The 20921-nt window shown below is 41.6% G+C and overlaps 1 protein-coding gene across 1 annotated transcript in view; it reads right to left on the reverse strand.

The window, feature by feature from the left end:
• Positions 1 to 5587: 5587 nt before the first annotated feature.
• Positions 5588 to 20921, reverse strand: part of DMGDH (dimethylglycine dehydrogenase) — a 47809-nt gene continuing 32475 nt past the window's right edge. Inside the window, exons 15-16 of the mRNA XM_075446896.1 lie at positions 7018 to 7152; positions 5588 to 6348 (exon numbers count right to left, since the gene is read on the reverse strand). Of these exons, the coding sequence (XP_075303011.1) occupies positions 6133 to 6348; positions 7018 to 7152 (351 nt within the window). The 3' untranslated portion in view covers positions 5588 to 6132. The remainder of the gene's footprint in view (positions 6349 to 7017; positions 7153 to 20921) is intronic.

A 20921-nucleotide genomic window follows, 5' to 3' on the forward strand; every position in this document is an offset into this window, starting at 1 on the left:
ACCAGTCCCAGTATAGACCCCTGAGGGACATGACTCACGGAGGAATCCCGTGGGCCAGGGCTCTCGAAGGCAGGGGGGTCCAAGAGTGCTGGTCACTCTTTAAACGTCACTTTCTCCATGCTCAGGAGCAGTGCATCCCCCTGAGAAAGAAATCGAGCAAAGGAGGCAGGAGACCTGCATGGTTAAACAAGGAGCTTCTACCGGAGATCAGGTGGAAGAGAAAAGTCCATGGAATGTGGAAAGAGGGGCAGGCCACTTGGGAAGAGTACAGGAATGTGGTCAGAGCATGCAGGGATGCGACGAGGAAGGCCGAAGCCCACCTGGAGCTGAAGCTGGCAAGGGATGTCAAAAACAACAAGAAGGGCTTCTTCAAGTTCATCAGCAGCAAAAGGAAGGCTAGGGACAATGTGGGGCCGCTGCTGAATGAGGCGGGTGTCCTGGTGACAGAGGATGCAGAGAAGGCAGAGCTACTGAATGCCTTCTTTGCTTCAGTCTTCAGTGCCAAGGCAGGCCCTCAGGAATCCCAGGCCCCGGAGGTAAGAGAGGAAGCCTACAGAGAGGATGACTTTCCCTTGGTCGAGGAGGACTGTGTGAGGGATCTGGAGGCCCACAAATCCATGGGCCCGATGGAATGCACCCACGAGTGCTGAGAGAGCTGGCGGATGTCATTGCTGAGCCACTCTCCATCATCATTGTGAGGTCCTGGAGGACAGGAGAAGTGCCTGAGGACTGGAGAAAGGCCAATGTCACGCCAATCTTAAAAAAAGGCAAGAAGGAGGACCCAGGGAACTACAGGCCGGTCAGCCTCACCTCCATCCTGGGAAAGGTGATGGAGCAGCTTATCCTGGAGGTCATCAACAAGCAAGTGGAGGAAAAGAAGGTTATCAGGAGTAGTCAGCATAGATTCACCAAGGGGAAATCATGCCTGACCAATCTGATAGCTTTCTACAAGGGCATGACTGGCTGGGTAGATGAAGGGAGAGCCGTGGATGTTGTCTACCTAGACTTCAGCAAGGCTTTCGACACGGTCTCCCATAACAACCTCCTAGGGAAGCTCAGGAAGTGTGGGCTGGATGAGTGGTCGGTGAGATGGATTGAGAACTGGCTGAATGGCAGAACTCAGAGGGTTGTCGTCAGCGGCGCTGAATCTAGTTGGAGGCCTGTAACTAGTGGGGTCCTCCAGGGGTCAGTACTGGGCCCAGCCTTGTTTAACTTCTTCATCAACAACCTGGATGAAGAGTTAGAATGTACCCTCAGCAAGTTTGCTGATGACACAAAACTGGAAGGAGTGGTGGATACACCAGAAGGCTATGCTGCCATTCAGTGAGACGTGGACAGGCTGGAAAGTTGGGCAGAGAGGAACCTGATGAGGTTCAATGAGGGCAAGTGCAGCGTCCTGCACCTGGGGAGGAACAACCCCATGCATCAGTACAGGCTTGGAGCGGACCTGCTGGAGAGCTGCTCTGCGGAGAGGGACCTGGGTGTCCTAGTGGACGACAGGTTAACCATGAGCCAGCAGTGTGCCCTGGCTGCCAAAAAGGCCAGTGGGATCCTGGAGTGCATCAAGAGGAGTGTGGCCAGCAGGTCGAGGGAGGTTCTCCTTCCCCTCTACACTGCCCTAGTGAGGCCTTATCTGGAGTACTCTGTCCAGTTCTGGGCTCCCCAGTTCAAGAAAGGTGAAGAGCTACTGGAGAGAGTCCAGCGGAGGGCTACGAGGGTGATGAGGGGACTGGAGCATCTCTCGTATGAGGAGAGGCTGAGGGAGCTGGGCTTGTTCAGCCTGAAGAAGAGAAGGCTGAGAGAAGACCTTATAAATGCCTATATATATCTTAAGGGTGGGTGTCAGGAGGATGGGGCCAAACTCTTTTCAGTAGTGCCTAGTGACAGGACAAGGGGCAATGGGCACAAACTGAAGCACAGGAAGTTCCGTCTGAACATGAGGAAGAACTTCTTCCCTCTGAGGGTGACGGAGCACTGGAACAGGCTGCCCAGGGAGGTTGTGGAGTCTCCTTCTCTGGAGATATTCAAGACCCACCTGGACAAGGTCCTGGGTAGCCTACTGTAGGTGACCCTGCTTTGGCAGGGGGGTTGGACTAGATGACCCACAGAAGTCCCTTCCAACCCCTACCATTCTCTTGATTCAGTGATTCTGTGATTCTGTGACTCGTCACTGATCTCCATCTGGACATTGAGCCATTGACCACTACCCTCAGGATGTGACCATCCAACCAATTCCTTATCCACCAAACAGTCCACCCATCAAATCTGTATCTCCCCAATTTAGAGAGAAGGATGTTGTGGGGGAGCATGTCAAAGGCTTTACAGAAGTCCAGCTAGATGACATGTGTCTTTATCTTGTTTTTATCTGTGTTATATCCTGTTTTTAGTTGCGATCCCATCACCACTCCCAGCTGTCTCACTGAATTGTGTATTTTACTAACTTCTTCCACGTCCTTATTATAGATGAAGTTCCATTCAAATCTTTCCATTCTCATGGAAACCATTCTCATTCATTCAGTATAATTACTTTGAAAATCTACAGTGCTGGTCGAATCGGAAATGTTGGATACAAATTTTGGAATAAAATGCGTAACAGCTATTCACCTGACATGTTTTCAAAGGTATCACAGTGTTCAACTGCAGCTGAATCCACATTCCCTTGTAGAGGACTGTCAAGAGTTATTTGCTGGTTTTCCTGCTCCACCAGATTTGGATACCTTGGTTGCCTGAGCTGCCAGAGTGAAAACTTTAAGTTGTACCATCTGAAACATACACAGCAGATACTGCACAGTCACAGTCTGGATATTTTCAGTCTGTCATATTTTCTTAGTGGTTGGTTGTTTTTTTTTTTTTTATTACTACTTGAGGAATTTGTAATCCCAATCAGAAAATACTATTTACATCAGAGGATCAAAAGAATAAATCCTAGAAATGGTCTACATTCTGTCTCCTATGTTTCACTGTACCTTTTCTGAATTTGGGGTTGAATAATTTGGATGCTGTTTTGATGTCAATGATTAATGAAGTCATTAGAGTGACACACAAGATTATGGTATCCGTGTCGATTTATCATTCCATACAAAGTATGAACATGGCATATCCTGCTATAGGACATGGGAACTTGGAACAAAAATTCAATGGCAGTAGTAACATCCACTCTGGTGCATCAAAACTCTCTGGATATGGAAAAAGAATAAAGGAGAATGAAAAAAAATGTGTCTGAAAGAACTGCCCTTTGACATGTCCTGATCTCTCCACACACAGAAATTTTAATATTTCAGAAAATTTCCTAGATGACCAACTGTCATTTTTTCACCTCATTACAGAGGTGTCTCCTCTGTTAGCTAATGGGGTTGTGGAAGACTCAAAAGATGTCCCTGCCAGTCCTTCTACTCTGGTATTTCTGTTTGATTGGTTAGAAACTCTCTTAAAACATGGATGTAACACTTAAACATTCTTGCTCCTATTCACTTCCTCTTGCTGTGTCCTGCCTGACACCACAAGTTTATGCAACACCATATCACAACATATAATGAAAACCAGCTGTGACAGGAAACCATGAAATATGCTCAACACTCCCCCCTCCCCCTCCCCCCCCTTCTTCAGGTTTATTGTTTTTATTCTATAACTATGAAAGATTGACTTAAATGTGTGAGCCTCTCTGCGGGCATTATTTATAAAGCTTCATCCCCTTACAGTTTAGCTTATCCATGCTGTTGAGCTGTCCTAATAAATACTCAGTAAGCTGACTTGGGTATCAGAGTGGTAAAAAAGAATGTACATCAGCTAGGAAGCCCTGTCAGACATACAGCAATCGTAGCTACAGTGCTTCTAACACTCTGCCATGCCTGCTTAAAACCGCTTCAGGTATCTCTGCTCCCAAATGCACTGTTAAACAGAAAGCACAGCCATTCTTAAGAGGTAACCATGCAACAAGCTCTCTGATACTCCGTTTGTCTTATTTATGGTCAGTGATGAACGGGGACTTGTTTTGGTCTTACTAGCTGGCTGCAGGAAAGAAACTTTACTTCACACTGCCTTGTCCCAGAAGCAGCATGCTACGGTTTTTGTCTGCTGCCCTAAATCTTGAAACTAAATGAAAAGTAACTGGCCAAGCATCAATCTTTGTGAGACTTGGGTGACAACCGCTGTCAATGAGCAGCCCACAAGGAAATCAGTATTTGGGCCTTTATAATATTACACTGTAAAATGAGACAGGTATCTGTCTGCCTCAGTTACACGAAGAAATTAGTGCTTGGGAGGTTACAGCTGGAAATGTAGTACAAGTCCAAGGAGGGCACAGTTCCCGAGCTTACTTGACTTGGACTTACATCTGTGATTCATTACATTTTGCTCAGGCTGCAGAAAGCCTGCCCCTGCTGCACAGTCAGACCAATCTGGCTGACATGTGAAGGAACAGCGCTACCTTCCAGGCTGGAGAAGGAGTTACAAACCTGATTCTAACTTCCAGACTGAGATGTGGAAGGTATCATTGAAACAATTTTGTTATAGCGAAGCTTATTAGTAAAGTGTCTGTGAGAGCCTGTCTCAGGATAACTGCTACTGTACACTCCAGGACGTGGTATCTAGTGAATTTGCATGTTCGTGGGAAATACTGAAATTCAAAACTATGTTCCTAAACAAAAGCATATTGCATTGTGTTGTATTTTAGATTTCTTAAATTCTCAAGGAAACACAGTGGCTAACTGCCTCGTTACAAATAAGGTCACCAAAAGTAGCATCTGATTGGTTCAGCAAAGTAGAACTAAATCACTTATGAAAGCAAAACAAAGAATAATTTCTGAATGGATTTTTTTCATTCAAGATAGTACTACATGAAAACCTGCCAAAGCTTGTATATTTTATTTTCACCTGCTTTGTAATAGATACTCAGAGCAGCACAACGCAATGTCAGCTTACTTTGGCAAGAGTAAGTGTTTATTATTCAAATTGTGCTTCTCCTAGTATATTCTGTTTATATGTTGACTTCTTTGCTGAAGATTTAGAGGCACCAACTCTTTGGGAGAAAGTACATTTTGGACATTATTTGTATGCATATGTACTTTGAAAAGGTTTATCTATAGCCTAAAGGGAAGTGTTACTCTTTGTAAGTTGAAAATTGTGACATTGTCCTTATTCAAAAGAACTGTTGAGCATATTATGGAATTCAGAAGGTTTTTTTTAATAATTGAGTGTATTCCCATCATTTACATGATCCTGCTTATTTGGGTTATCAAATGTCTAACACTGAATGAAGCTCCTCATTGTTAATATTCTGTGTAACACCATATGGATCTTACTGCTCTTCAATCTATAATTAACAGGAAAAGAAAGAACAGAAGTTCTCTGGTGTCAATCTACCTCTTCAGATCTAGAACAGTAAATCCATGATACAGTATTTTAAGTTCTGTTCAAAACTGAGCAGTAACATCCTGTGTGTTGTAGAATATTACATGTAATCTACCACGATTCATATAAAACAATGACAAATGGGCTTCCTATAACTGTTTCATTAAGAACTAGATTTTCATCTTCTGTGAGAATTTCTGTCAGGGTGACACATTGCAAAAAAATGTTAACACTTCAGTTTGCCTTTAATATTGCCTTTATTACTTTTGATGATTGCTGGCATGTATTTCAATTCCTTAGGGAGCATTTCTGTGCAGAGCTAGTGATATTTTAACAATAAGTTTGCAATGTTATGCTGTAAGGAGCCAGGATAAGCTACTTTACCCTGACGACAGGCAAAGGAGGAACTGTGAGTGTCAAGGAGGAGGAAGAATTTGCTATTGGCCAATACCAAGAGCAACTTTCTCCTCTGCATTAATTAGGATCTGCCAGCCAATGTGGGAGCAAGCTGAATCAAGGATCTGCTCACTCCCTGCCACTTTCTGCTCACATGTGCTACCAGGAAAGGGGAACACATACTGGTTCACGAACTGTGCTCAGATCTCTAATGCGAGTAGCCCATATGAGGAAGGAGGAGGGTAACACCATTGAATTTCTCATGGACATATGGGAATGAGGATCTTGTGTTTAGTAATTAACAAGTCTAAGTAGTTTATTTCTCTGAATTTCATGCATATTAATGGCACTATCTCCTACTGCACAATTTGCTGTACTCATCTGTGTTCATACTTTGGGACTTTCACCCCTTCTCTGAAGGCGCGTTCTCGCTGGTTCAGTCAGTACCAGTGGCTCTTGTATAACAGTTGCTGGATAATTTTTTCCTAGAAGTTCAACTTCCAATTTCTGTCCAACTTTGCTGAGTTCTGCGGGAACATATGCAAAAGCCAGACTCTTCTGAGCACTGTAACTGAAACTTCCAGATGTGGTGTTGCCAATAACCTGAAAAAACCACAAATATTTATCTTTATTTTCAAGATGCAGTGAGGTTTTTTTTTAAATAAAAACAGCAAATAAACCAAACAACTATACATCTCATACACTAGTTTTGCTGTACACATCAATAAAGTTTCAAGTGTGTCATACAGTTCATAATATCCTCTACTATGCGTGACCGTCTACAACTGGGAAGTTTTTGTTCCTTGAAAAACAGTCTATTCCTACTGTGTTCAATTAAGTTTTCACTGGAACAAACTCTATACACAGGCATATGGTTGTCATATATAATAATTTAACTGCTAGTGAGCATTTCAACATGTAATCTGTGCTGAAGTGTGGAGGCCTAAACTTTGCTGTTGTTTTGTTTCTTTCAAGTGAATATCAAAAGTGTTGTTAGGACAATGGTGAACTTGCAGGAGAACAGAATGGATGAGCTAATATTTTAGTCTGTTCCAACTCTAGTTTCTGCGGCTTGATGGTATTTCACATTTTGTTTGTAGATATTTAGTTAGTCTTTGCTTCCTGCTTGAAGATTAGAAAATGGTTATCATACCTTCAAATTGTTCCATGCTAGTATAACAAAAATAATGCAATTACACTGGAAACACAAAGTTAGATTCTGTTCATGGAGAATTAACATTAGTTTCTTGTAACATGATCTATAGTCCTCACCTTGCCGTTATGCCACACACTTTCATTTCCCTCTGGATCAATGTTATCTGTTTCCAGGGTGAGATATACCAGCTGTCGTTTGAGCCCCTTTTCTTTAATCTGCTTCAGTGCTTTCTTTCCTGTAAAGTCTGCTGGCTGGAAAAAACAGAAGATAATGATGATTTATGGTTATTCGGGTTCTGCAAAATTTTAGAGATACAAGTGTTTAAATCTGTCTTCATTTGTTTCCCTATCACTTAAGTATTCTGTATGAAATACAGATTAAATTAAACCTCTGACAGTTATTATACCTTGTATCTTGGTGTTTTTATATTGGCACATTATAACTTTGTAATTTTATTGAGTATATTAGTTTTTTTAGATCTCAGTCCCTTAATATCTGTAATTCCAAACGTAGTAGAAATACATAGAACACATAGAAGGACAACCGTATCCTGGGCTGCCTCAAAAGCAGCGTGGCCAGCAGGTCGAGGGAGGCGATTCTGCCCCTCTGCTCCACTCTGGTGAGACCCCACCTGGAGTCCTGCATCCAGCTCTGGAGACCTCAGCACAGGGAAGACATGGACCTGTTGGAGAGGGTCCAGAGGAGGGCCACCAAAATGATCAGAGGGCTGGAACACCTCTCCTGTGAGGAAAGGATGAGAGAGTTGGGGCTGTTCATCCTGGAGAAGAGAAGGCTGTGGGAAGACCTTACAGCAGCCTTTCAGTACCTGAATGGGGCCTACAAGAAAGCTGGAGAGGGACCTTTTAGCAGGGCCTGTTGTGATAGGACAAGGGGTAATGGCTTTAAATTGAAAAAGGGGAAATTTAGATTCTGTACTGTGAGGGTGGTGAAACACTGGCACAGGCTGCCCAGAGAAGCTGTGGCTGACCCCTCCCTGGCAGTGTTCAAGGCCAGGGTGGACGGGGCCTTGAGCAACCTGGTCTAGTGGAAGGTGTCCTGCCTATGGCAGGGGGGTTGGAACTAGGTGATCTATAATGTCTCTTCCAATCCCAACTATTCTAAGATTTTATGATTCTATGTAGTGAATGTTTGCCCAGTTAAGGTTATGAGCCAGAAGACTGTGTTTTATTTCAGTTTCTATAAAAAACCTGGAATACCAACACCCAATTCCTAAAGCCCTGGCCTCCGTATGTGTTCATATATCCTTCTTGATGCCATCAGCAGCCATGACACTAACTTGTTACTATTCCACTTAGGTGTCTATGCTAGGCTGAGGAACTGGCAGTTTGCTCTATATTATTATTTTCCAAAAATGTATGTTTGTTTTCAAATATGTGTATTTTTTTCCCGTATCTACCATTCTATGGGATAATGCAGCACATTAGTTAAAGAATAGTGTTATCATTTGGACTTCCATTTTGCAGCTTGCCTAAAAAGGTATAAGCAGATTCTCAGATTTCTAGAAGAAGACTGCATAAATGTGTGACAAGTACGGCAGAAGCCACCAGTAAATCTCTGAATCCTAAAGGGTATGTAAGACAGTATTTATTGTATATGATAATGTTGAGCTGATTCCACTGAGCTAGCCTGATTCCATGGCCAGGGTCACAGATGCGAGCTTATTTTGCCTACCAGTAGCTGTGAATCTGACTTGTCTCATGCTGTTGTCTCCTAAGTTTTAAAAGCAACCCAGAAAACTTCCTTATTTAGTTGGGTGGGTAGAGAATAAATTGGAAAAAGAAGCCATAGAAAGCAGAGTTGTTATAAACTTTGTGGTCCTGGACAGAATGCCTCAAGAACCAAGAGAAAGCCTCCTTCAAAGATACAGTTTGGACACAGGATAAAATAGTACTCAGGCTGGATATCAATATTGCTAATAACTGTACAGTAAGTATTAGAAATAGTGGATTACAAATTCTGCCTATTCATTTCTTCTTTAAAGGTATAGATCAGGCAGAACAAAATACTTGCATTCAACTAAATTGCCAGCTCCATGCCAGCCCGCCCCCATGGGCAAGAAACATAATACAAGGTCCTCTAGCTTTCCAGCTTTCCTCTAGCTTCCTCAGCTTTGCTGAGATGGGTAGCAGTGAAAGTTATTGTAACACACTTGACACTGTTGACAGCTCTAGTAGATCTGAAGCAGGAATTATGTTCATTTGATGAATGTTTAAGAGAAAAGCAGGGAAATACTGGTGAAGATGTCAAAAATAGTACTTCTGGTAATGTTCTTTGATTTCTGTAGAGAATTATTGCACTGTCAGAATTACAAGCAACACATATAATACTTGTACTTGGAATAGATTATTATGCTTATTATTACTCTTATTTCTGTAGTTCTTCAGGTTCACGAGTCTATGTGTGCGCTGAAAAGAAATTACTAAAGCAATGAGGAGTTTTTGGACTTTGAAAGATTAGACTTTGTAAGCAGTTATGGAAAACAGTGTATGAGCCAGTTAGTCAGAAAATCATGGTGGACCTACTGAGGATAAGGCAGATATTGCACAAAAGGATCATACATCATCCGCTTTGGGAAAAGGCATCAGGAAACACAGCCCAGATCAGAAAAAGAAGGGACTGTGAGGATTCATTTTGGAATCTAATTTTCAAGATGCTGCTGGAAAATATAAAGTAAAGATCTCAGACCAGACGATAACCAGCTGCTGGTGCTTCCTTCTCACTTTTCATAAAATTACATTTCTACTACACAGGAACATTTATGATAGGAAACACCTACAACTAGAAATGCAAATCACAGAATCATAGAACGGTTTGTGTTGGAAGGGACCTTTCAAGGTCATCTATTCCAACCCCCCTGCAGTGAGCAGGGACATCTTCCACTAGATCTGGTTGCTCAGAGCCCCCGTCCAGCCTGACCTTGAATGTTGACAGGGATGGGGCATATACCATCTCTCTCGGCAACCTGTTCCAGTGTTTCACCACCCTCATTGTAAAAAAAGTTCTTTCTTATATCTACTCTGAATCTATCCTCTTTTAGATTAAAACCATTACCGCTTGTCTTATCTCTACAGGCCCTGCTAAAAAGTCTGTCCCCAGCTTTCTTATAAGCCCCTTCAATGTGCTGGCCACGTTTCTTACAATGCAGCCCAGGATACACTTGGCCTTCCGGGCTGCAAACCCACATTGCGGGCTCATGTTGTGCTTCTCATCCACTAGTATCCCCAAGTCCTTTTCCTCAGGGCTGCTCTCAATCCCTTCATGCCCCAGCCTGTATTGATACCAGGGGTTGCCCAACCCAGGTGCAGGACCCTGCACTTGGCCTTGTTGAACCTCCTGAGCTGCACAAAGGCCCACTTCTTGGGCTTGTCCAGGTCCCTCCGGATGGCATCCTGTCCATCAGGCATGTCAGCTGCACCTCTCAGCTTCGTGTCATCTGCAAACTCGCTGAGGGTGTACTTGATCTCCCTCTCTATGTTGTTGAGGAAGATATTAAACAGTGCTGGTCTCAAGACACACCCCTGAGGGACACCACTTGTCACTGAACTCCATCTGGATATTGAGCCATTCACCACTACCCTCTGGATGTGACCATACAAACAATTCCTCATCCACCAAACAGTCCGTCTAGCAAATCTGTATCTCTCCAATTTAGAGAGAAGGACATTGTGGGGGACTGTGCTAAATGCCTTACAGAAGTCCAGATAGATGACATCAGTAGCTCTTCCCTTGTCCACTGATGGACCGAGAAGACTGTATATGCCAGCAGATAAACAGACTAAAATGGTTTGCATGACAGACAGAAATACCAAGGAAGTAAATATTCTACAGGTACGCTTAGCACTGCATCAACTCCTTCCTATGCATGCTAATGCAGCATCTGGTATTTAGTCTCTAGGAATGTAACTGTGGAACTAAACACAAGTATTCAAGTACAATGTCATATACCTTGGGGCCTTCTGTCTTCCAGCACCTGCTACGGAAGAATTTAGGTCCCCCTCCAGTCCTGTGTCTTACTTGCCAACCCGATGTGGATGTTACTGATACACTAAGGCATCTAAAACAGCAGTGGGAATGTCTATGAATTCTCATTTTCGGGTGTCTTAGTAATATAAGAGTAGCAACACAGGGCACTCTCAGAACGAGCTTCCAACAGCACTCTTCCACTATGCCCTTTTCCTTAGCTGAGTCAACATCAAGTTTTCTAGAGGGAAGAATTGTAATCGGTGACTTTAGGAATGCCATATCACACAGTACTGCTGTACTGAGAGCACAGCTCCATTTTTCTAGAGTATTCAGATACTTTTAAGTGCATAGACATAGAGAGAGATGAAAGCCTTACAAAACATTTATTATTTTCATGTTTGGGGTTGTTGTATTTTTTTAATTTAAGATTTCTGGTTAATTTATACCTCTATGAATTCCTCATTCAGAAATGGAAAGCCAGTTTCCATAAAGGTTAATGCAGCAAGCACAATCAGAGCCTTCAGTATGACTTGTTAACAGATGTGTACTGCTTTTGTGGGTCATTTCCAGATTAACTGCATAGATGACAGTTAACTCCTGCTAATATACTAATTACTCGTACCTTGAGATTGACAGCAAAAACAATTTTGACTTCAACTTCTTAATTACCTTTTAGGTATGAAAACCATTAGAGCAAGCAGCTAGCAGGCTTTAGAATCTATATATGTCTGGATCATTCTTTACCTACTGATTACAGATAAAAAAATAAATTCTTACCCAATTAATTTTAACCGGGCCAGGCTTTTGGCCACCTGGAATAAATAACTACATAGTTCTTAAACTGGAGATGGATTTAGGGGATTTCATGTAATGGGTTTAGTCTTTGTTATTTTCTTTTCCGTGAAGGTTAAGAATATTCTTGTCTTTTTAGAATCATGGCCTGGAAAAATAAGCAAGAGGTAACCTAGAATTCAAACTCTACAACATTTACACAAATATAAAAATATATACACACACACTCTGCAAAATTGTGTATATATATGTACATGGACATCTGTAAACACACACATACATTTGTGAACACTATATCAACATGGACATAAATGTATGTATGAAAATATACCTGTATACGTGATGTACAACTGCAAAAAATGGGTATATTTACATTTTTAAAACAACTAAAGCAACTTTTTATGAAATTCTAACCGTATGAATCTGCCTAGGTCAGGCTTCTTATTTTACAGTTCTTGGGCATGCATGTCAAGTATATACCTAGCACATTTCGGCCACTTAGCATTTTTGATTTATGAGTGTATGTGCATGAGATCGTTCATTCCAATCAAAATAGCATTTTGGAAACTGATTCACTCAGACTCAGTCTGGCTATTCTTGGTAACAACTGCTTCCTATTTCTAGGAGAAAAGTAGTCAGTTTGGGTATTGCTTCTATTCATTTTAGCTTGTCACACTAAGTATAATGCAAAAAAACCCCCACTCAAAATAGTATAATTCAGTAAAAGATTTTTTAAAAAAAAGAACAAAACAGAAGAAAAATAGCAAAACTAAAGGAAATCCCTGAACAATTGCAACCTCAAACAAATATAAAATTTAAAGCAGCTTTGACTATCTCTTAGTTTAAAAAATTAACAGTTGGCATGTAGTAACAATGTAACAGACTTGCTACTTAGAGCAAGGAGCACCCTAATAAGCTAAACCTGAAATGCAGGAGACTTTCTATTATCTCGGCATGAGCTCCCAAAGCATTAAGCTTTGGCAGATGTAGTGTTTTTCACACAAAATAAACACACTTCTTAGATACAAGATAAAGACAGTATCTACTGCTTAGCTTCATATTCCTTGAGTGCAGTTCACCAGATAGATAAAACCAAAAAAGTCGGGTTGTGCTTTTTCTTGTGTTACTTAGCATACAGGCTACAATGGAAAATCATATCACAAACATAAATCAATTAAGATTTTCAAATAGTATACAGCTAAAGGGAGCCCACTGATTATCTCATCTATTAACACATCAGACATATATATTTGCCTTGCCCTCATCCTCATCAGGCTTTTACCTTGTGTAAGTGACCACGTATTTGCTAGCACAAGACAAAAAACACCCTTTTTTTTAATTTTAAAAAGAGTTCAGGAGACATTAAGTAGTGATGTGATATTTTAGTCACTGTGATGTACCTTGAAAAGTTTAACCTACTGTGTTTCAAGTGTGCTTGGCTTTCAATGGCATATGGATCTTAATTCTAATCCTCTGTAAAAATCTTTTGTGGCTTAAGGGAAGCAAAGAAATAGCAATTATCTACAAAACTTCCAAAAAAAATTTTTTTGATTGCACAGTCTAGCATAATAAAGTCTAGGTATCTACGAACAAAAATGATGTATCCATTCAACAATAACTAGCAGCCAAGATACGCAAATCTCTTAATAATGAAATGTTGTCATTTATTGGGTATGCTACTTATGACCGCAGGCATACAGCCAAATTATGTTCACAAAGCCATGCAACTGAGTTAGGCAGCACCAACAGCTGCTGCGATCTGGTATAACCATCACACTACAACACACTGGAGACAGCACCAATGCAATACTTTAAAATTAATTATTCTTGGTTGGATGGTCTTGAATAATTTCAAGCTAACACTCCAAATGATACTGCTCTCATCAGGGCGATAAGTGAAGATCATTTGCATCTGCAGATAGCAAATATTTGACAAGTTTCTTTTTCTGCAGCAAACCAAAGCTACAGTTTACACTACACAAAACAGCTTTCTACGGGAGACGTGGCCTGTCAGTATGTATGGCACCTACACCACCCCACCTTTCATTCAACCTGCCTAAGCCCTTCTTGTATGCAAACAGCCAGCTCTAAGAAATTTATATGATACAAACAACTGATGAATTATTGAATTATTTTGGCTCAAGATTCCTAGCTCAGTTGGTGCTTATTTGCTTAAATGGCCCAACAAACATTCTGGGAGCGACCTAGGTGTGCATTTTGTACAGATAACAAAATCATAACAGATTCTTTCTAATGTGTTTCATACTCTGTATAAATTTATGGAATAAATCCCTTCTTCTATGGCCTTCTGGGCATCAAATGAAATAACCATAAAATGTGGCTCCACTCCTAAACTTTAATTTGGATGGGGACAGGATTCAGGTGGAAAAGTACACTGAATAAATATGTTATAGGCATAATAAATGGGGAGTGAAAGAGAGAGGGAGAAAAAAAAAGTACCTTTCCCCCCTCTCAAATACCTAGTACATTTCCATCACTCCATCATTTTTCAGATCCCTCTGCTTTCTCCCAGGGTCCTTATCCCTTCTACAGTAAAGTCTGTACTCTTTCTTCTCCCGCCTCCTCCCTTTCTTGCATGGAGTAGAGATGGCACAAAACACAACCTTTTACAGCTTGTGGAGTGGGGTCAGTGATTACTGCTGTTGTCATTTCTCTCGGAACAGGAGGGATGCAAGCTGGAGAAAGTGAAGGCAGGGTGGGCAATGGCAATAAGGGGGAGTTACAGAAACTCTTGTGGGCTGGCCTGTCTGGCATCAAGTTGGAGCAGTGCTCCCGGCAGACCTGGGTAGAAAATGCCAGGCATTCCACCCACTATGCATGCCCTATACACCCTATATTGGATTTTAGAAGAGAGAAGATAAAAATTAATCATTTGCTATGGTACTGCAAACACAGCTCCCATTTTAAAATCAGTGATTGCTTAAGCGAGAAAAAAAAAAATAGTCACCTAAGAAGTGGAAAATATAAGCAAATAGTTACAGGTGATTGCTTTCCTGAATACTGCTACTCACTATGACTCTCTTGCAGGTGAAAGGTTTTGATTTCATATGGCTGCTTATCAACACTACCGACCACATCATCAAAGCATAGAGTCACCAAATCAGAACAGTAGCATTTTACACAGATGAGGATATAAATGAGTACATTTGCTACAATGCTTCAGAGACACACAGCCAGCATGTACATCTTGCTTACTGACACTTTGCTCTCCCTCTTCACCTAGTGCTTAGTGGTGTTTGTGTCCAGAACCCTGGAGGCCCATGGCAGGACTGATAATTCTGCTACTGCTCCCTTTTGGAGGGCATGCTCTCTGCAATTAGTATCATAGAGTCAGGTAGGTTGGAAAAGACCATGAAGATCATTGAGTCCAACTGTAAACCTAACACGGCCAAGCCATATCCATAAGCGTCAGGTCTACATGTCTTTTAATACCTCCAGGGATGGTCACTTAACCAATTCCCTGGGCAGCCTGGTCCAGTGCTTGATAATTCTTTCAGTGAAGAAATTTTTCCTAACACAAAATATAAACCTCCCCTGGCACAACTTGAGGCCATTTCCTCTTCTCCTGTCACAAGTTACTTGGCAGAAGAGACCAACAGCCTCCTCGCTGCAACCTCCTTTTAGGTAGTTGTAGAGAGCGAGAAGGTCTCCTCTCAGCCTCCCCTTCTCCAGTCTAAACAACCCCAGTTCCCTCAGCTGCTCCTCATAGCACATGTTCTCTAGACCTATCACTGGCTTCATTGCTCTCCCTTGGATGCACTCCAGCACCACAGTGTCTTTCTTGCAGTGAGGGGCCCAAAACTGAACACAGTACTCCAGGTGCGGCCTCACCAGTGCCGAGTACAGGGGCACAATCACCTCCCTACTCCTGCTGGCCACACTATTCCTGATACAAGCCAGGATGCCGGTGACCTTCTTGGCCACCTGGGCACACTGCTGGCTCATGTTCAGCCGGCTGCCGACCAACACCCCCAAGTCCTCTTCCACCGGGCAGCTTTCCAGCCACTCCTCCCCATGCCTGTAGCACTGCATGGGGTTGTTGTGATCCAAGTGCAGGACCCAGCACTCAGCCTTGCTGAATCTCCCATAGCTGACCTTAGCCCACCGATCCAGCCTGTCCAGATCCCTCTGCAGAGCCTTTCTACCCTCCAGCAGATCAACGCTCCCACCCAACTTGGTTTCATCTGCAGACTTACTGATGGTGCACTTAATCCCCTCATCTACATCATTGATACAGATACTAAATGTGCCAGTTCAACATTTTTTGGTGTTCTTTCTCTAAACTGCATCTGTGAAATGATGAAAGAAAGTCTTTTCCCTAAAAAAGATTGATGCTTTTGTGCTTTAATAAACCAAGACATATCACTTTAGACCATGGTAACACAATGAGTTGGACTGACACAACTGAGGGGCAGTTCTGGCAGAGTAAACAGGAGAGAAATGACTGGAATGAGGAGGACATGCACTGATAAGATTAAACTGCTATCAAAGGAATAAAAGGATGTAGGCACAGTCTCTTACAACAGCTCATCCTGGTTTCCTATGAGATAACTTATGTGTAGTTATGCTAGACATTAGCTCAGTACACAAGGACTGTATTTTTTATTCAGTCTTACAGCCATCTGCGTGAAGTTGCTGGGTGTGACACAGCTTCACAACGAATAAGTAAGCAATTAAATGCTCATGTGTCTAATAGGTTCAATAGTAAAAGACAACTCAGAAATCCAATGCCAAGTCAGGGGATGAGGTAGCCCTTGTAGTCTACTAGGCATTTTTGGACACCAAAAGGCAGGCGATTATTGAGTAGGGCTGGTGGAGATAAGACATAAACAAAGGAGAACAGACAGGGAAATGAGAGGAAAATGAAGCAGGTAAAAAAAAGTGCTGGTAGAGTAGACCTAAGAAAAAGTGAAGTTAAAGAGATTCTGGTTACTGTATAATCTGGGAAAAAGCTTGGAAGGGAGAACAAAGAAACTGTCCCAGTAAATTAACAGGGCTGCAACAAAGAAACACTGTGTCTGAAAACAGTGTTTCCTCCTAGTGGAAACAAACACTAAATCTCAGCTAAGCACTCGGATCTCGGCCTGGAAGAGCGCCCTAGATCAGAGTCCCAAAGGGTTTCCATCATCTACTGCATTCTCTTCCCAAATCGCAGTGAGCTGCTGCTGCAGAGGGACTGTCCAGGAGATGGCAGTCTTGGATACAGCAAACCAAGACACAAGCCTGCAAACGGTTCACTACAGAATTTTGCAGCTGTGTGCTCTTGATGACTGGTGGCACTATTGGGTTCACATGGAAAACCCTTCTGCAAGAGTTCGTTTCTGTCAGCTACCCAAATTGACATGGAAATGTTTCACTCTAGCACGAAGTTTTACTGGAACTTATGTGCTATTGTGCTCAGGAGAAAATGAGGCTGTTTTAAGAGTATTCAATCAGCTAACAATAATCAACCAATTCAGAACACAGACAAGGCGCATGCTAGCAGGCTTTGAAGACGCAAGCAGCTTCTGAAATAGATTTTTTTTCTGTTTGTCATTAGTGAACATAATAATCAGTGATAAGTTTAAAGTATATCAAGAAAACATTTTCTAACACAAGGACTGCGAATCATTAGAATGGACTGCCCAGGGAGACTGTGGGATCTTCAGGACTGAGAGGTCTTATCTAGAGTACTGTGTCCAGTTCTGGGCTCCCCACTTCAAGAAAGATGAAGAGCTACTGGAGAGAGTCCAGCGGACGGCTACGAGGATGATGAGGGGACTGGAACATCTCCCCTACGAGGAGAGGTTGAGGGAACTGGGCTTGTTCAGCCTGAAGAAGAGAAGGCTGCGAGGGGACCTTATAAATGCCTACAAATATCTGAAGGGTGGGTGTCAGGAGGATGGGGCCAAGCTCTTTTCAGTGGTGCCCAGTGACAGGACAAGGGGCAATGGGCACAAACTGAAGCACAGGAAGTTCCGTCTGAACACGAGGAAGAACTTCTTCCCTCTGAGGGTGACGGAGCACTGGAACAGGCTGCCCAGGGAGGTTGTGGAGTCTCCTTCTCTGGAGATATTCAAGACCGGCCTGGACAAGGTCCTGTGCAGCCTGCTGTAGGTGACCCTGCTTCGGCAGGAGGGTTGGACTAGATGACCCACAGAGGTCCCTTCCAACCCCTACTATTCTGTGATTCTGTGATTCTGTGTCTTTGTAATATCACACATGAAATTTTTATTCATATGGCAAGGTAAACACAGATGTAGTTGATTCTGCCACAGAACAATGGTCTGGAGTAAACAAATATCTGGTGATTTGCTTATCTTTTTCTACAGTAATATTTGAAAAAGCCATGAAATGTAAACCAGGGTTCTGAAAAATAGAAAGTATTCAGAGGTGATATACTATATCTTTAACCACTTGAACCTGAGACAGTTCCAATGTGCAGCAGAACTAAAAATATATTCTAAGATGTTGAGAAAAAAGAATTGCAGCTTCTTCTTCTTGAAAGATACTATGTGAATTTCCTGCCACAAACACTATGAGGACTCTATTGAATATTTAAGAGCAGGGTGCTTATTCATGAGATGAATATATTAGTGAATGAGGCTATCTAACTACTTATCTAACTTACTAAATGTAAGACCAATGGAACAAACACAAGAAAGACAACAGATATTAAAGAAAATCATATCCCTAAACCAGACAGATTTTGTCATGAATTTATGAAGATAATGTATACTCTAATTTAGAAATTAATTGGTACTGTCCCTCCATGTTGGTTTAATCACAGCCCATCCTGCTCATCTGTGCAAGGAAGCAACTAACACCAACATTAGAGAAAAAAGGATTATCAAGCACTGTTTAGAGGAAACCACCTAGAACAATACCATCTCTTCAGCCTTAATGATAAAATGAAAGTTTCCACAGAAATCTTGAGGTAACAAGTTTACTTATTGCCATGCTACAGTTTAATAGACTGAGGGGAAAAAAAAAAAGTCAACTTCAGCTTTTAACAGTTTCTCCTGTTACTCCTCACAACAAAATTACTAGTCCATATGTACCTGAAGATGATGCATACACTAAATTCTATAAACACAGAGAAACATGAGGATTTTATTGGGAATTTACGTATTTATTTCCCAGATATTTGAATGCCCTATCATAGAAATTAAAATACTTCTTGGTTGTATTACCTTCACTGGCATTTGGTTGTTCATTCACTTTAATCTGTTTAGAAACTGTTTACATTTTCCGTGACACATCACTCCAAATTCACTTATGCTGAATTCTTTTTGTCCATTTAGTGAGCTATTTCAGCTTCTTGTTCCAGGGTAAGCAGCACTCTAATTTACACAGAAATCAGCACTTTCCCCAGCTGGGGGCGCATGCTTAAAGGAACAATCCCTGTCAGTAACCCTACAGACTAAGATGTCAAACAGATTTTTGTATCTGTTGCTTGTAGTTTGTATCATGTTTGCTCTTTTTTTGCAAAAAGTTTCCTTAACAACAGGAGCAGATGATAACACAGCATTTTGCTTGTCTTCAATCACGGTGGCCTCTCAGGAATACTAAGGTCTATGCCATGCCAGAAAGACACTAAAACCAGAGACATGGAATTGGGACTTACAGCCCCAAGCTGTCCAGCAGAGTAAATAATCTCACATTGCACTTCATGCTACAGTGTTTAGATCCCATCCATTATCTGAATTAGCTCAGGTACCTCTGCAGTGTCAACATACAGTGACAACTGCCCTCATTTGAGTCAATAAATAAACATAGACTGTCTCCTTTTTCACATTAGTTCAGCAAAACTGGCAAGTGTTTTAGGCTGACATCCTGCACCTATGCTGGAGAGTCATTCCATGCCCATTCATCTACAAGGTGAGTATCTGCCTCAGAGAGCTGTTCCAACCCTGCATTTCAACCATGCAGAGAACTGCGCAGAGCAACAAAGAATCAAGTGCTCCATTTGCTTTAATGCCTTTGCATGTTCTGCGTCGGCATCTTGAAAATCAACAGCTTTCCCTGCTTATGGCTGCTTTCTTGCTTACATGAAAAAAAAAAAAAGAACAAAAAACCCCCAAACAAACAAATGTATCAAATGGAAGTGGAAAGAAAAACTAGCAACAGTAACCTTTTTCATTGCATTCTCCCATAATCCTGCTAATACACTCCTGAAGATGGTAAAGTCCTTGATGAGTAAATACAACATCATCCTGTTCCATAAGATTCTGTACTTCCCTTCCATGTGTCACTTTATCTGATTAGGGCAAAATTACAGTACCCAATGGAGACAGCTGTAACTCCACTACATATACGAACTGCCATTGACATCCTTGAGAGCACCTTACCTTCCACTGGATGAGCTTCATAGTTGGGCAAAAACAAGTGTAGAACCTGTATTTCATGCTAGAGCACACACTGATGTTAGATTACAATAAAAATGAATGTTTTTTCAATCCTGTACAGGTTGAAGAACTTTAACATCTATAGATGGATTCAACAGCTGGAGAGTGGGTTCATCCCTGTTACTGTTGATGAAATTGTCCCATAAAGATAAAAGCACCTTATTAGGTTTAACATGCTTCTGTAATTCTTGCCTACCCAAAGTTTAATATTTGCCTTTTATTTGGAGCTGTAATTTAAAGTTCGGGATTCCTTCCATCAGTTCCATAGTGCCTCCACATAACATGGAAAAAAATGTCAAGGATCATTTATTCTCTGATTCATTACCCTTTCAGGTATAAAGGGAATATAAATTAGAAGATAATTTGTCCCAGTATCATATTATATAATTGAAAGATGAAATGTCTCACAAACATACTTTTTCTTCTTGATCTCCCCTGAGTAAAAACGTTGGCACTTTCTCTGGTTTATAGATGAGAAACTGAGGCAAAAGATTAAGTCAGAAATATCCCATCATTTAAGGCACCTTAACCTGAAACGTATAGGACCTGTTTTTTTACATTAGAAACTTCACGTCCACTGTGCAGGCAACGGTTGCTTGAGTTGATGGGCTAACTGGTAGCAACAGATAGCTAATTAGAGCTGCACAGGAAATGATTTCACCGCATTTCATGGAAAGGTCCTCTATTTGACAGAGCTAGGACACTTGGTGTGGGTTTCATTTGGACCAGAACAGAGAATAACAAACAATTTCTGTATCTATTGTACTATAACAGAGCTTGATTTGCTAAAATATGAATACAAACAAACAGGGATGCTGATAAAAGAGTAACATGAA

This window comes from Opisthocomus hoazin, chromosome Z (assembly GCF_030867145.1).
Source record: "Opisthocomus hoazin isolate bOpiHoa1 chromosome Z, bOpiHoa1.hap1, whole genome shotgun sequence".
NCBI lineage: Eukaryota > Metazoa > Chordata > Aves > Opisthocomiformes > Opisthocomidae > Opisthocomus > Opisthocomus hoazin.